Source organism: Motacilla alba, chromosome 7 (genome assembly GCF_015832195.1).
Source record: "Motacilla alba alba isolate MOTALB_02 chromosome 7, Motacilla_alba_V1.0_pri, whole genome shotgun sequence".
Classification (NCBI taxonomy): Eukaryota; Metazoa; Chordata; class Aves; order Passeriformes; family Motacillidae; genus Motacilla; species Motacilla alba.
In genome coordinates, this window is record NC_052022.1 from 29,980,678 (window position 1) to 29,994,842 (window position 14,165).

The window sequence follows — 14,165 nt, forward strand, 5'->3', positions numbered from 1 at the left end:
AAATCACCTAGAAAGTCTCACCGATTCACACATGAAAAATGACAGACTTATCAGCCCTGCAGAACTAATTGTTAAGTGCCTGGCAGTCAGTTCTTGGATACAAGAATCCTATTTTTGCCTAGATTTTTATTTTAATTTCTCTAAAGTGGATTGTAGGACCTTATGTCCGGAAAGAATTTTCTGGCACTCCAGACAGTACTTCATATAATCCTCATCGAGGGCACTGGTGGATTTATTCCTTTGTCAGCAGCACTACTGCTCATGTTTGGTTGTGGAACAGAAGCTCCACGTTAGCTCAGATGGGAGCTGGGGACCAGTGAGGGCTGTCCAGGGAAGAGTCTGGCTGCCTTGTTTTCACCACTTGCAGAGTCACATCCTGCCACCAGGCAGGCTGCTCCAGCTTTTGAATTTCAGCTTTCACTGAAATAGTTACCTGAGAATCTGAGGGGTGTACATTCAACTTCCAAAGACTGAAGGAAAGCCATAGAGCTAAACCAGAAATTAAAATTAAAATGATACAAAATATATTTGAAATCATTCTTCTGTGTCATCTTGATGAAAGACAGGAACAGGCATGGATATTAAGGAATTTAGACAAGATAGCTTTAAATAATTTATTTAACATTTCAGAAGGCAATTCATCAGGGAAGGCAAGATCACTGAATGGGTGGTCAGCCACACTGGATATCTTTTTAGGATCCCGTTTATCCCAGAGAAATAGCTCATCATCTGAGCATCTCCCTGCCATCCACAGAGAGGTTGGAGAGCTCAGGTTCAGCTGGGAGACTTCTCCAGTGAGAGATGATAAGCTGTTTCAAGCTACACAAAGTAGCATCTGGCCTCCATGCACTTAAAAATAAAGTGTTTTGACTAGTGTGTCTTATTTGATAGGCTATCATGTCATGTGCTGGCACTAACAAGGGATGTGAACAATATGAAATGTCACGTTAGGCTAAAGATGAAAAAAATGCTGTAGAAATGCAAAAGATGTTGGCTTCATCAGAGTGACTTTTTCGATCGCAAAAGTGCTTCAAGAAAAAGATTCTTGAATACAATTGATCTGGAGTGGGAGGATGTATTTCTTTTTTGAAATAAAAAGGACAAGCATTTTGAGAAATGTGGCAGGAATTTCTTTTGTCCAGAGATAGGAGAGACTGATCCAGTCAGTCCAATCTTTACCTCCTGTCTTTGCAGCTGGCTTCTGCCTCAAATCCTGTCCATCACAAAAAGGTACAAGTCTGTCCTTCTGGCACAAATAAAACTTGCCCACATTGTTGCCAATAACAATGCAGCAAGTCTAGTCTGTGAAGAGGAGCAACTGAATTTAACTTTACTGAAACCTGAGTAACTTGGAATTTGGTCTGTGTGATTGCTTTATGCATACAGATCTGCTGTGCTTGGAAAAAAGTGGGTTTGTATTTAGCTCGGCTTTCTGTAGGTGTGAGGTTGGTGTGGTAGAGGGGCTCCTTGGTGTAGTGATACTGTAGTTTGTCTAGTACAAATTGCATCTAATACTGAATTTATAAATAATCCAAAGTTTTTATAAGGATGGAAGTCATAATTTATTTAATTTGGGTTTATATTTTTTTAAGATATGTACAGTTTTTGTTTGCTTCATAACCACAGCATGGTTTTTACTTATATCCTCTCTTTTTAGAACCAGTTTATAGTTCTTGTTTCATGGTGATATAAACCCTGTGATGCATTCATAAGAGTTAGTGTCTTATCAACAGCTGGATTGCTGAAAAGTGCTCAGGTCCTCCCAGAAATGGGAGCAGTCAGTTTTAACATGAAGGGACTTTTAGAGCATGCCTGGATGTTTGGGTCTCTACACTGGCTCCAAAAAGATGGATTTTGTAGTGAGAAAAATAACCTGTTTTGAGGCAGGGAAATTCTCAATCTGAACGAAATGATGTTTTTATTGTGGTCTGTATTTCAGGTAACCTAAATGACAGATCAAACTAAAAATGCTTTTCCCCCCCCCCTCTTTGCCTTTATATAAATCCCTGGCTCTTTTGGAGGAGTCATCAGTCAAAATGAGATACAGATAATTTGTGTCCAAGTTTTGTGGGCTCTTCTGAGACAGGTGACAAGTGTTCCTGTATGAAGTGCTTACCCTATGCAGTGTTTATCCTCCAAATGCTAGCAAAGCTCGGGCCATCTCATTTTGGATTCAGTGAAGCATTTTCCATCACGTTATGCTTAGAGGTGTAATTACAAGTTCTGCATGATCCTAGATTTACTTTAAAGTGTGCTAGAGACCTTGTTAAAGAAAACATGGTTTCTGCCCACGTGATTGCCAGCCCTACAGCCTACACACAGTGAGGGCATCTGCACATCCAGATAGGTCCTGCTCTCCCTTTCAAGTCCCAGGTAAGTCTGTCCTGAAAGTTACAATTTCCCCACATCTTGAAGTGAGCCTTTAAAAAGACCCCAACAATTAAACCAAAGGATTTCATACTGTTTTAACCACACTGCTGGCTGATCTGAGAGAGGAGGGATGGTACAATCAGAGATACACACACACGTGCATGTGCACACAGAGTAGTCTCCTGTTCTTCAGAGGGGAGCAAACTTCCTCTGGTCATGGAGGATTTGAAGGAAATGCCATTATGTTTTCCACCATGGGAAAAAAAAAAAGTGTATTAATAAGGATCCCATACTTCTTGCTGCAGTTTCCTGGACAGAAATAGATTTGAATGTGGGCCATAGCAGAGGTCAAGCACACCCAGAACCCATCAGGCACAGTGCATAGGTGATCACTACACGGGAAGGGAGCCCCACAAGTCCTGAGCACATTGAGATCTACATGTGTGCGTTGGGCAAGTCCATTGATAGCTGACACATCACACACATTTATTCTTTCTGGGGGGATTTCCAGCACGTAAAGGAACATGCATGAAGGGGTGATCATTTTGTATGTATATTTCATGTGCTGGTAGCCAGTGTCTCATTTAGAGGGTGATAGGTAGCCAAAAATGTTTAGTGCCAGACCAAATGGACCTTGTGTTCCCACATTTTTCAGGCAGCAAAAATTCCTGAGCAAGCTGTCAAAGGAGGTTATACCATACCTGTAACATGCCTCCTGTCTGTTCTGTCCCAGAGACAGCTGTCAGCCCCCAGCCCAGGAATCCTCACTGCCCCCATGCCCCTGCACTGCATGGTCCCCAGAGTCTCCACCAGCCTTGCACAGGTATCCCAATGTAATCAGGGAACAGGGAGAGGCACACGGACTTGTGTTCAGCATATGTGCATTTGGAAAGATGCAATAATGGCCCAGAGTGCAGAGGTCCTGAAAATCCTAAGGATGAAAGAGAAGCTAATGCTGTCAGCAGGGACACAGAGGTTGCCTGTCATTCTCATTTGCTGGGAGCTGGTCCTTGCCTGTTTCCACATAAGGACAATATAACCAACTTTATTAGTGCAAGTGGTTAGAGACTCTTACAACTCTCCTTGGACAGCAGCGACAGAAAAGAAATTCATTATGAAAATCTGAATCTTGGATCTGCTGCACACACTTTTCCCAGAGGTGGGATAATACCTAAGCATGCCTGCTGCTGGCATGACTGGCTTGGAGGCAGAACACAAATTGCAATTGTTTTATAACACTCGGGGACTTCCTTTGGAAGATAAAAATGCTTCAGCTTATTTGCGTGCAAGCTACACTTCCTCAGACATCCATCATGAGATTTATTCTTCTGTTTTTAATTAATCGTGGCTAGAAGACACTATCACAGAAAAAGGAGTGTTAGCATTTGAGATATCATAAGTATTGGTTAAATGGAAGAATTTGACAAAGTTACCCAGATTAATTAATACCTTGGTGGCCTACAAAATTCATGTGAGTTCATGGTGGTAACGTTCTGGGTTTCAGCCTGTGAAGCTGAGCACATACCTGTTTAAAAACTAAATGAAGCCTCCATTTTCCTGGCTGCAGGAAGGGATTTCCCAGGATTTGCAGTCTCAGTGACTCTTTAACTTCTGCAGAAGTAGGCTTAGAACATCAGAGTAGTTTAAAGTGCTGGATGCTGTGGGATGAGGAGGAGGCCACTGGGCTTTGGGGCATGGGTGTGCAGCACTGATGATAAACTTCAGCTCTGGACTCCCGCTCTACTTCAGCCATAAAATTGTCTTTTTGTATATGTTCTGTTAATTAAGAAATGTATAATGTATATTACATGCAAATGTCCATACTCTCTTTCCCAACCTTGTCTTGGTTTGAGGAGACAGTCTATAAAGTAAAACAGGAATAATCAGGAATTTTGCATGTGCTATACTGTCATCAGATTTTGAAGTCATGTTATTTTCTCAGGTGTCTCTTTTGCTGTAACTTGACAGGAATTATAAAAGACTGAGATAAACCTTTGCAAATCTCACCAACCTGTTTGAAGGGGCAAAATCAGCCAACCTGTTTGAAGGGGCAAAACCTTGCTCTTGCTTCCCATGAACATGTTTCACATCTTGTTCTTCTGGTTTTCCACTTCACCTTATCCTACATGGTCAGGTTAATGTTCCCCTTCACCTGTGTTCACAGAGAATGCAAATAAACTGGAAGAAAGTGCAAGAGGGATCTACATCCCTTGTCCAGAGCATTACAACGGCTTCTGCATGCATGGCAAGTGTGAGCACTCCACAAACATGCTGGAACCGTCTTGCAGGTAACCCTTCTCCTACCAGCAAGGGAAGGCTACACACATGGAAATAGTGACTTACAGAAACACTTAATCTGGATCAGCCACGGAAAATAATGGCAACCATGGCCCTTTGTGCTACAAAATCCATCAGACTTAAATTATTCAACAATGTCCCAAAAGTGTATTGAGTTATGAACAATGTTAATTGACTGTAAAGCCATCCAGTAACCTTCCGTTATATTCAGATGTGTTTTTAAAAGCCCTTCACAAAGCACTCAGACCTCACTAGGTGTCCTCTTCAGCCTGAGGGAGAGGAGTGCCACCAGTGTATGTCCCTGCTGGGGCAGAGTGCTGCTCATGGGGCAGCTGGCTGGGGCAGAGGTGTCTGCTTCAGCAGGAGGTGATTTTGGGGGAGGTTTGGGCAGGGAGGAGGAATACAGTGAAAGCACTGTAGTGCTCCTGCAGTGAATGCCTCCCTGCACAGGGGCAGAAATTGCTTCTGAAGTCCACACAGTGGCCAGGTTGCTGGGAAAGGACTGTTACACATGAAGCACCATTTTCCTGGGACACTGGAATGGGAGCACAAAGATACACACCAGACTCTCCCAGGGCAGAACCTCAAACCAGCTTCTCCCAGCTCACACAAACAGCCAGGACATTTTGCTCTTTGCAGCTTCTGCATTTTAGGTGCTCCATTCAGCTGAAAAATGTCATTTCCTCAAGGTGCTGGCAGCTGTGGAAATGCAGGGAAAGAAAAGGGAGGAAGCACAAGGCTTAACCCATCAGGGTTAGTGCTCCACTAACACACCTGAGAGGAGCCCAAGCCATCTGTCTCAGTCCCTGACAGTTGCTGCTGCCATTGACCTGGATTTTCACATCTTGCTTGGGCAATTAAGGGGAAACAGGGCAAGAGCTAAAACGGTAAAAGCAAAATCACAGAGCAGAGTGGAGATGTCAGGCTGCAGGAGGGGAACTGGTGAGCAGTGCAGCAGGCAGCATCGGGGTGGATGGCTGCAGCATCAATACAGGATTTTTTTATAGCAACCAGACGAAATGTAAATGATGTATCCACTTTCAGGAACATCTAATCACATTTCATATGGAGCCTGGATGATTGCTTATCACTTCCTTAGGGGTAATCTGCATAAGGAACCTCAGCTCGATGGCTTTTCACCCTCCCCCACCTCCCCAAAGAAAGGGAGAAATTTAAAGTATGTTGTGCAAGGAACTAAATGGGTTCTCATCACAAGTAGTTCCACTTGAAGCCAGTTATGTCTTGGTCCCCTGGGTACCTCCTGGCACTCTAACAGTGTTGTTCACTCTCACAGACCTTGGTGACACTGGGGACCACAAGTCTTCCCTCTGAGAGGTTGAGCACTCATTGATACTCTCTCTGTACAAGTCCATTCTGGAAAAAAAAAAACAAAAAAAAAAAACCCACATAAGCTTATGCTTCAGCCACTATTTTTTTTCCAGATACAATTTTTCCAGCATTCTTTGAAAGCAGCAGGTATAATGAGGGAAAAATATGTTTTATTTCAGATGCGATGCCGGCTATACTGGACAACACTGTGAAAAAAAGGACTACAGCGTTTTATATGTGGTTCCAGGTCCAGTACGATTTCAGTATGTCTTAATAGCAGCTGTGATTGGAACCATCCAGATTGCTATCATCTGTGTTGTAGTCCTTTGTATTACAAGGTCAGTATCTCTGGTATTTTACAGTAGAAAGAGAAAAGACTTTTGTTTTTCCTGCAATGTGCGCTGATTATACCGATTTCTGCAGTGACACTGCTGATAACAAATGCTATTTAATTCACCAACAAACAGAAGATATCATCTGGTCCAGCCAGCCAGGGCTCCTTCATTATTATGACTGATTTTTTACTTCCATCTTAATCAAACTTAGGTAGCAACGGTGCCTACAGCAAGTGAAGTTCTCTATTTTGTTTTCAGATGCTTGGACAAATATTGTTCATATAAATTGGGGAAATATAAATACAGCAGCTGGATCAACACTTAATAAAACTAATCATATCTCCATCTGGTTTCCTTAAGGGCCCATTCCCTTAGTCCTAATCAGGCAAAGCATACAGACTTTTAAGCCTGTTTGCAACCTCGCTGATTAAATGATTTCATTAGGCTTGAGTGCATGTTCAAAGGCACTGCACATGTTTTAGGGTCTTCCATATATGATGTACTCGGGGCTTTTTCTTTAGTGAGGAGAGCAGAGGGTTGTGTGAATGGAAAAAGCCCCAGGATAGTTCAGAATGAGAGGGGTAAATGCAATTCCTTCCCCTCCATGTGCTGCTCTACTCCCCATCTTGACTGTTTCACTTCCTCTGGGAGGGCTTGGGGTAAGTTTTGAATGTCAAACATCCACAGGCTCCTCTTAGAAATCACAAGGTTAAATTAATTCAGCTAGCAGCACTGATAAATCGCTCTTTTAAAATTTATTTTCTTCTTAAAATAAGAAAGCGCCAGGTATCATACCTCCATATAAAATAAAGTCTCTATTTCAGTCCCTATGTTGAACTACCTGGCTGGAAGACAAGTGGTAGAGCATTTGTTCCTGGAAAAGACAAAAAAAAAATCATTAATCTGGCCTAAAGGCACAAAACAAAACCTTTTTTAGCCAGAGTTCCTCACCTGAATGGCATCTACCAAATGAGGCAGTAGATTACAGGAGGTGGTATTCACAGAGGTAATTCAAACAACCGAAAATACTGCGTGTAGTGAGAGAAATAAAGTGGTATAGTAACTGATAATGGAATAAATGTGTATTGTTTTGTCAAGTGAGTCTAGTTTTGTCACCTTGATGCAGTGAGCAAAGTACTTCATACTGAAGAATGAAGACAGGGAGCTCTGAGTGATCCGGTACTGTAATGCAAATTACCTGTCACACTGTTTTCATACAGAGACAGTACCTTTTCCCCCACACTTTGTAACCAAGTCAATTTATGATCTTTTGACTTTTTTTCTGTAATGCATGTAATTACTGCAGAGCCTCCTCCATCCCAGCATAATGATTTGAGATACATTTGCAGAAGTGTGCTCTTAAGTGGCCTAAGAGAAATCCACATGACAAGAGAGCGTTGTGGCAGCATATGCATGAGCAATTGAGTTTTTGAAGTTCTCTGCTTTGGAGAACCTGACTGTACTGGTTTGAACTCCACACCTTGAATTCTTTAAAGTACTGAAACCGCCTTGCCAGGCTCCTGGGAGGAAGAAGAGAAACTTCACTCAGAGGGCATTGCAGCCAAATTCTTCGCTGCTCATTTCAGTGCAACTTCAGCTAATTAATTAATCAAGAGTTTGGTGCACTGCATCCATGTGAGCCTCACAAAAGTACCATTGTAATCTTCCAGCTATCATTATTGTTGTTGCTCTTAAAATTTTACCCGTACAGTGGTGCAAATCTCTGGGGGTGTCCTCCATTGCTGGAAGGCTCTCAGCAAGTCCTGGCAACATTTGGGGCTGTTGTTGCACAGACACTTTAATCTGAATAAACAGGCTGCTGACAGCTGAGGTTTGCCCCTGCCCCTTCCTCTGTCTCCTGGGCACTTGGCCCTCCAAGTTGCCCCCATTACCATTTCTGTGGCCACACAACCAACAGAGTCAGAGAATGGACTCAGCTGAAAATGCAACCAACAGAAGTGATGATGACCGGGGTTTAAGTGACTCTTGGCTACTCATCACTAGTGCCAGCACTGGGAATAAGTTTCTGGAGTGGAAGAGTAGGGAACCAGAGGCCAAGAGGCACAGCGAGGCACAGTCTGCCCAAGGACTTTTAGCTTAGAGATAAAGCAAAAAAAGAAGCAGTGATTAAAGTGAAGGAGGATGGCAAATAATATAGGTACGGCCTAGTGTCATAATGATTCTCAGCAGTTTTCTTTACAGCTTTGCATTTTTAGTGCTTCCCTAATGTTTAGTCACAGCAGCTTATTTATGTGAAGAAATAACTTGATTAAAAATGAATGCATAACGTGTTTTACCTGCTATGAATCACATTGTGAGTAACTCGAGCTCGGGAGCAAACCTTCAGTGGAGGAAGGGAGGGCAGCCTGTGCTCCAGTACTTGGTTTACATCGATGTAACTGCTGTGTTCATAAATGAATGCACCCCCACACGGTGCGCCACAAAGGACTTTTGATTAAAGAGTTAAGAACCAAGGAAAACCTATCACTCAGTTTTAGCAGATGATTAAGTCTCAAAAGCTGGTTAAACGCCAGTGTTCCCCTTAAGAACCCCCACTGCACTTCACACACAACCCACCTGTACGTGCAGTAGCATTGTGTGGAAGCAGCCTGGGGCCTTCCCAAGCTCCCAGCCATGGGTAATGTACAATTGAAGCATGGGCATTTTTGCTTCAAAGATGCTTTTTCATCATCTTAATTGGAGTAATCTCTACATTTGAATTAATTTCTCTTGAGCTTGAAGCGACTATGTAGATACTGTCAGTGTTGGTTTGGGGAAAGTGCCTATGAGATTTTCATCTCCTTGCTTCCAGCTCCTGGATACCAGGAGCAGTTGGTATCCACCACACACAGCTGCATCCCCTGGGACTGCTGACCATCCTCATCATCCCCCAGCCACCCGGCTCCTCCACATTTCATAGAAAATCACTCTGGTTGTGCCCACTGTGCCCTGGTTCCCCAACCCTACTTCACATGGCTGAGTGCTGGGGCAAAGCAGGGCTGCAAATCCAGATGCTGGGGGCTCAGGGAGGAGCCCTGGCTGTTGTTGGGGCTGTCTCAGCCATGGAAGTGTCACTGGCCATGTCCTGCAGAGCACCAGGAGGCCCCGCTGTGCGGGCCGGGCAGGAGGGGCCGTGCAGGGACAGCGGCCGGGGGCTCTCGGTGTCCCCGTGATGCACAGGGAATCAGCCCTGTGCTTGCCAACAGCAGCTCCCTGCCTCACTCCCGAGGTCTGATGGCCTTTCCAGAGAGCTCACAATGAATAATGAGTTTGTCATGAGATCGCAGACCGGCTGAAGTCTGCCTCAGTTCCGCAATGAAAGCTCTGCCGTGACCCCCGAGAGCGCAGGAGACACAGCCTGGTTTTTCCTGGAGTAATGATAGCAGCCTACTTCACTGCTTCCCTGGAAGGAACGAGGCAAAATATAGCCCACAGCCATACAGCTTCTCATGAGGGGGTGGTCCTGGTGGCTTAAAAGTAAGGCAAGTCAGGACAGTCTGACCCATATTTTGCTAGACACTTATATAATTGTATTCCAGCATTTTTTAAATGCTTCCTAAGTTCTTATGCTCCTGTTTAGCCCTTCAGTTGACGTCACAAAACTATAACATCACTCCCATTCAACAGGGAGGGGAAAAAATGACCTTTTTTATTTTATTTCACTCTGTTCTGCCGTTAGTTATTTGACACAGAGCTGCAGGCAAGTTCTTTAAGCTCTCACTGCACTGAGGTGGGCTCTCCCCAGTTCATAAGCTGTAGGGTTTTACCTAATGCTGCTGAAAGCCCTCCTGTAACAGAAGAACAAGTCAACCCCATACAAAAGGGGTTTTTTTTCCATGCCAGTGTCATCTGAAGTATTGTGGGGCCTCTTCTCATGGCACTCCAAGAAAGTGTTTCAGTGTCTGTTGTGCAGCTGCCCACAGTTTTTACCATAACCACCCTTGGTTTTCAGCTGATTAGAACATCCTCTGGCCTCCACCTGGGATTAAACTTCTCCATGCCTTCTGCCTGAGGGTGCCTTTCCGTGAGAGGAAACCAGAAACACACCATTAGCTTTCCATTAGGGAGAAATGTAGCGTCCCCACAGCAGGTTAAAGGTTGAAACGTGCCCTTGCTGAGGAACACTCGAGGTCCTGAGACACGAGGGGTTTGCCCCTGCTGCTTTCCAAGGAATGTCAGATTTCGGGCTTTCCAGAACAAGTGCTTTCCACAGCAAGCCAAGCAGCCGTGGCACGGTGCAGGCACCTGTAAGTGAAGTAGCTGTTTGCTCATGGGCTGAGCAAGGGGCATTGCCATGGAGACTCAGGGGGCTGCAGACACTTAGGGCCTTGGAAAGGCAGCCCCTGCAGCCACTGTGTAAGCACTTCACAGACCTGGGACGCTGGCCAGGTGAGCATGGGACCATCCTTGCCATGGATCCATGGACCGTGGATCTTCCACCCGCACCTCGCTCAAAATAAACGCATTATTTAAAGCTGAAAAATGCAGTGCGCTTGGCATCATTGCAGTGCAGCAGGAGTGTCCAGGGTTCAGGAAACCAAACATCTTCCTTGCCATAATTTTGTTCACAGTATGTGTTTGGGGGTTGTGGTGGGTTTTTTTGTGGTGCCATTGCCATTAGCCAGCTGGTTTCATTTCACTGAGGAGGAAGCACACTGAGGGCTGGAGGATGCCCCTCGCGCCCCTGCTGCCCCCGCCACCTCCACCACCTCTTGAGCAGATGTGTTGCTAAAAGCTGTGTATTCTCACAACTCTCTTTTCCAGGAAATGTCCCAGGAGCAACAGAATCCACAGACAGAAGCAAAACACAGGGCACTACAGTTCAGACAACACAACAAGAGCATCGACAAGGTTAATTTAAAGAGCGCATGTTTCCACAATGGCAAAACTAACTGCAGAGAGCTTGGACTACAAAATACAGTATTATAGACAAAAGATTAAGACAAGATCTACACATGTTGCCTTGCATTTGTGGTAATCTACACCAATGAGAACATGTACTACAGCTATATTTGATTATGTATGGATATATTTGAAATAGTATACATTGTCTTGATGTTTTTCTGTAATGTAAATAAACTATTTATATCACACAATATAGTTTTTTCTTTTTCATGTATTTGTTATATATAATAAATACTCAGTGATGAGAAAAAAATTGCCTTTCTTAAATTTGCTGTATCTCATAGCTGTGTATAGTCTTGGGATATTGTGTATGGACACTAACAAGTCTCTTTTTTTTTCTTTTTCCAGTTCTAGTGGCAATTTTGAGTCTACTGAACTCAGTAGTAGGGTTTTGAGTTGGTCCAAGATCAGCGACAATTATGGATGTGGGAAAGGTGAAGAATAATTTAACCTACATTGAGGAGGGATAAAATATTTCAGATCCGGAGTCAACTACATTTCATCAGCCTTCTTCTCCCATGCCATCTATCTTTACTCTCCCACAGCTTAGGAAGTCTTTGCCTTCTAAATTAAATCCTAACCGAAGGGGAAATGGAAATTCTCCCTATGAGAGTGTCGGGGGTAACGTTTCCATTTGGGATGGAATTAGGTGTCTGTCAAGGTGAACCCTACAAGAACACTTGGCAGAACCTCCAACTCTGGTCACTGGAGTGAGTGAAAATTGCTTCTCACTCTTGATTGAAAATTATTAGGTTAAAAAAGTTAATAACATAATAACAGCTGAAATGCCAGTCCCATTTGCACCTCGTGAACATGCTGATATAATTTATTTTTTCAAAGAGAAGGTGAAAAACACTCAGAAAATACCTTATGAATAACTTTATGGATGACCCTACTCCATTAAATGTAATGAACCCAAATGTTGGCTATACCTCAGGAAAATAAGGGCATGTGTTTTGTCACATCCACGTGATGGACAAGATGCAAAGTTATTTCTGTGATAGCTGAAACTCTCCAAAGCACATCCTTTCCAGAAGGTAATTCTGCTCTAGTTTGCGCTGTGAATTTTGAAGACAGCAGAGTGAGGCTGCAGGGCAGAGTGGGGTAACATCACTGCTGCTGGATAACACCTCTGCACTGAGTGCCCGAGCTGTAGTCCCACCGTGTAGCAGAACTGAGCTAAAGAGCCCTGTAACAGCAGTCACCGTGCTGCCCCTCTCCAAAGAGACTCTGCCCAGGCAGAACGTGCCCAAGACAAGAGTTAGGAGTATTTCTCACTGTCATCACCATGTCAGAGTCAGACCCGGGGTTACCTGGGATGATGTCTCATGAGTGTGTTTCCATTTCCTGCTTCAGCATCCATCTGGTCACTCACAGCAGTCGCCACCAGCCCCACCAGTGACAGCCCACCCGGCCTGGCCTTCAGACACGGGTGCAGCGATACTGCTACTCTAACACGACTTTTGGTCTTCCCCTCCCTTCCCCAGCCTGCTTTAAAGTGAATCCATTGCATGATGTTCACACGGTCTCAGTTTTTGTCTTGTTCTGGGTTTCTTGGCTTTTTAAAGGTAATAAAAGGTGATTGGCAAGAGATGCTTCCAGACACCTGGTCTGTGCTGATTGATGGGAGTGGGAGTGGTGCTTGCACAGGCAGAGGGGCAGATGGTGGCACAGGGCAGCTCTGTGGCACTGGGGTGCTGGCCCTGCAAGGACCTTCTGCTCCCTGGAACTGTAGGCTGGGCCAAGGCAGGAGAGAGGGCTGTCCAGCAACCCCCTGCTCCTCAGCCCTCACCCCAGCTCTCCAATATTGGATCCTTGTTTTCAGATTGGAGGAGTGATAGAATGGGGCAGGAGTGCACAGCAGAGGCTGAGAGCAATGTGATCCTGGCTGGCTGCACCACAGGGGCATTTCCATGCTCAAACCCACTGCAGGATACTCCTCTGTGTCCCAGTCCTTGCAAGTTTTGTGTTCCACGCTCAGCTCAGCCGGGGTGGTCTGACAAGGAGCACAGGCCAGGAACAGCAGTGCTGCGCTGCACAGGTTTGGTGGCACAAGACCCCCTCTAGGGAGACTTTGCAAGCTCTGGTATCTCATGCCCAAGTGGCATTCCAATGTCCCTCCTCAGACCCCTCCATTGCTACACCTGGCACAGCGCTGGCAGCAAGCTCCTCTGCAGGAGGAGCACTTCAGCAGCAGGTTGAAGATTAGGCTGAAAGAGGCAAACGTAGCTCTACCCTGCAGACATCCTCCCTTTGTGCTTTGTGCTTCCTGAGTGAAGAGTTGGAGTCTAACAAGCCTCAAAACCACATAGTTTGAGCCAATTCCAAATGTGAGTCCCCCCTCTGGGACTATCAGGTCCGGATTGTTTATTTCAGTCGCTTACATTAGATACAAAAATCCAACATTAGCACATACACATTGCCATGGAGCTATAGCAATAAACCTAATTTAAAAAGGCAAAGTTTGGCCTGGACAAAAATAGCACAGCCTCGGTTAGGAGTGAAAATAGGAGTCCGACACACTGTCTCCAAACTTCCCAACGTTGTGAGCCTGCCTTTCACAGAGCAGTGGCACATTTAATCCCTAAACAGCGTTTGCCAGGTGTCATCAGCTGCATCCCCAGCTGCAGGGCCTGTCACAAATCCTCACACCTCCCCAGCAAGGCCAGTGTTTAAACACCAGCTGCAGACAGGAGGGCAGAGAGGGGAAAGGGATTTTCTTTTTAACACACGGGGCAGGTCCCACCTCTTTTGGTCGTTCAAACTTAACCTTCAACATGCTGGCATGGGCACACAGTCTAACAGTAACAGCATCTTGGGGTGGTATGTACAGGAACGGAGATTTCTACCAAAGACATTTGCAGAAACTACAAAACACAGCAAATTTAGAGATGTGAATTTTTCCTTTCCTGAAGGGTCTGGCAAATG

The 14,165-nt window shown here is 44.8% G+C and overlaps 1 protein-coding gene across 1 annotated transcript in view; it reads left to right on the forward strand.

Moving 5' to 3' along the window:
- TMEFF2 (transmembrane protein with EGF like and two follistatin like domains 2) overlaps positions 1-12,838 on the forward strand; it is a 125,294-nt gene extending 112,456 nt beyond the window's left edge. The window contains exons 8-11 of the mRNA XM_038142245.1: positions 4,535-4,658; positions 6,177-6,335; positions 11,097-11,183; positions 11,586-12,838. Coding sequence (XP_037998173.1) covers positions 4,535-4,658; positions 6,177-6,335; positions 11,097-11,183; positions 11,586-11,682 — 467 coding nt within the window. The 3' untranslated portion in view covers positions 11,683-12,838. The remainder of the gene's footprint in view (positions 1-4,534; positions 4,659-6,176; positions 6,336-11,096; positions 11,184-11,585) is intronic.
- The last annotated feature ends 1,327 nt before the right edge of the window (positions 12,839-14,165 follow it).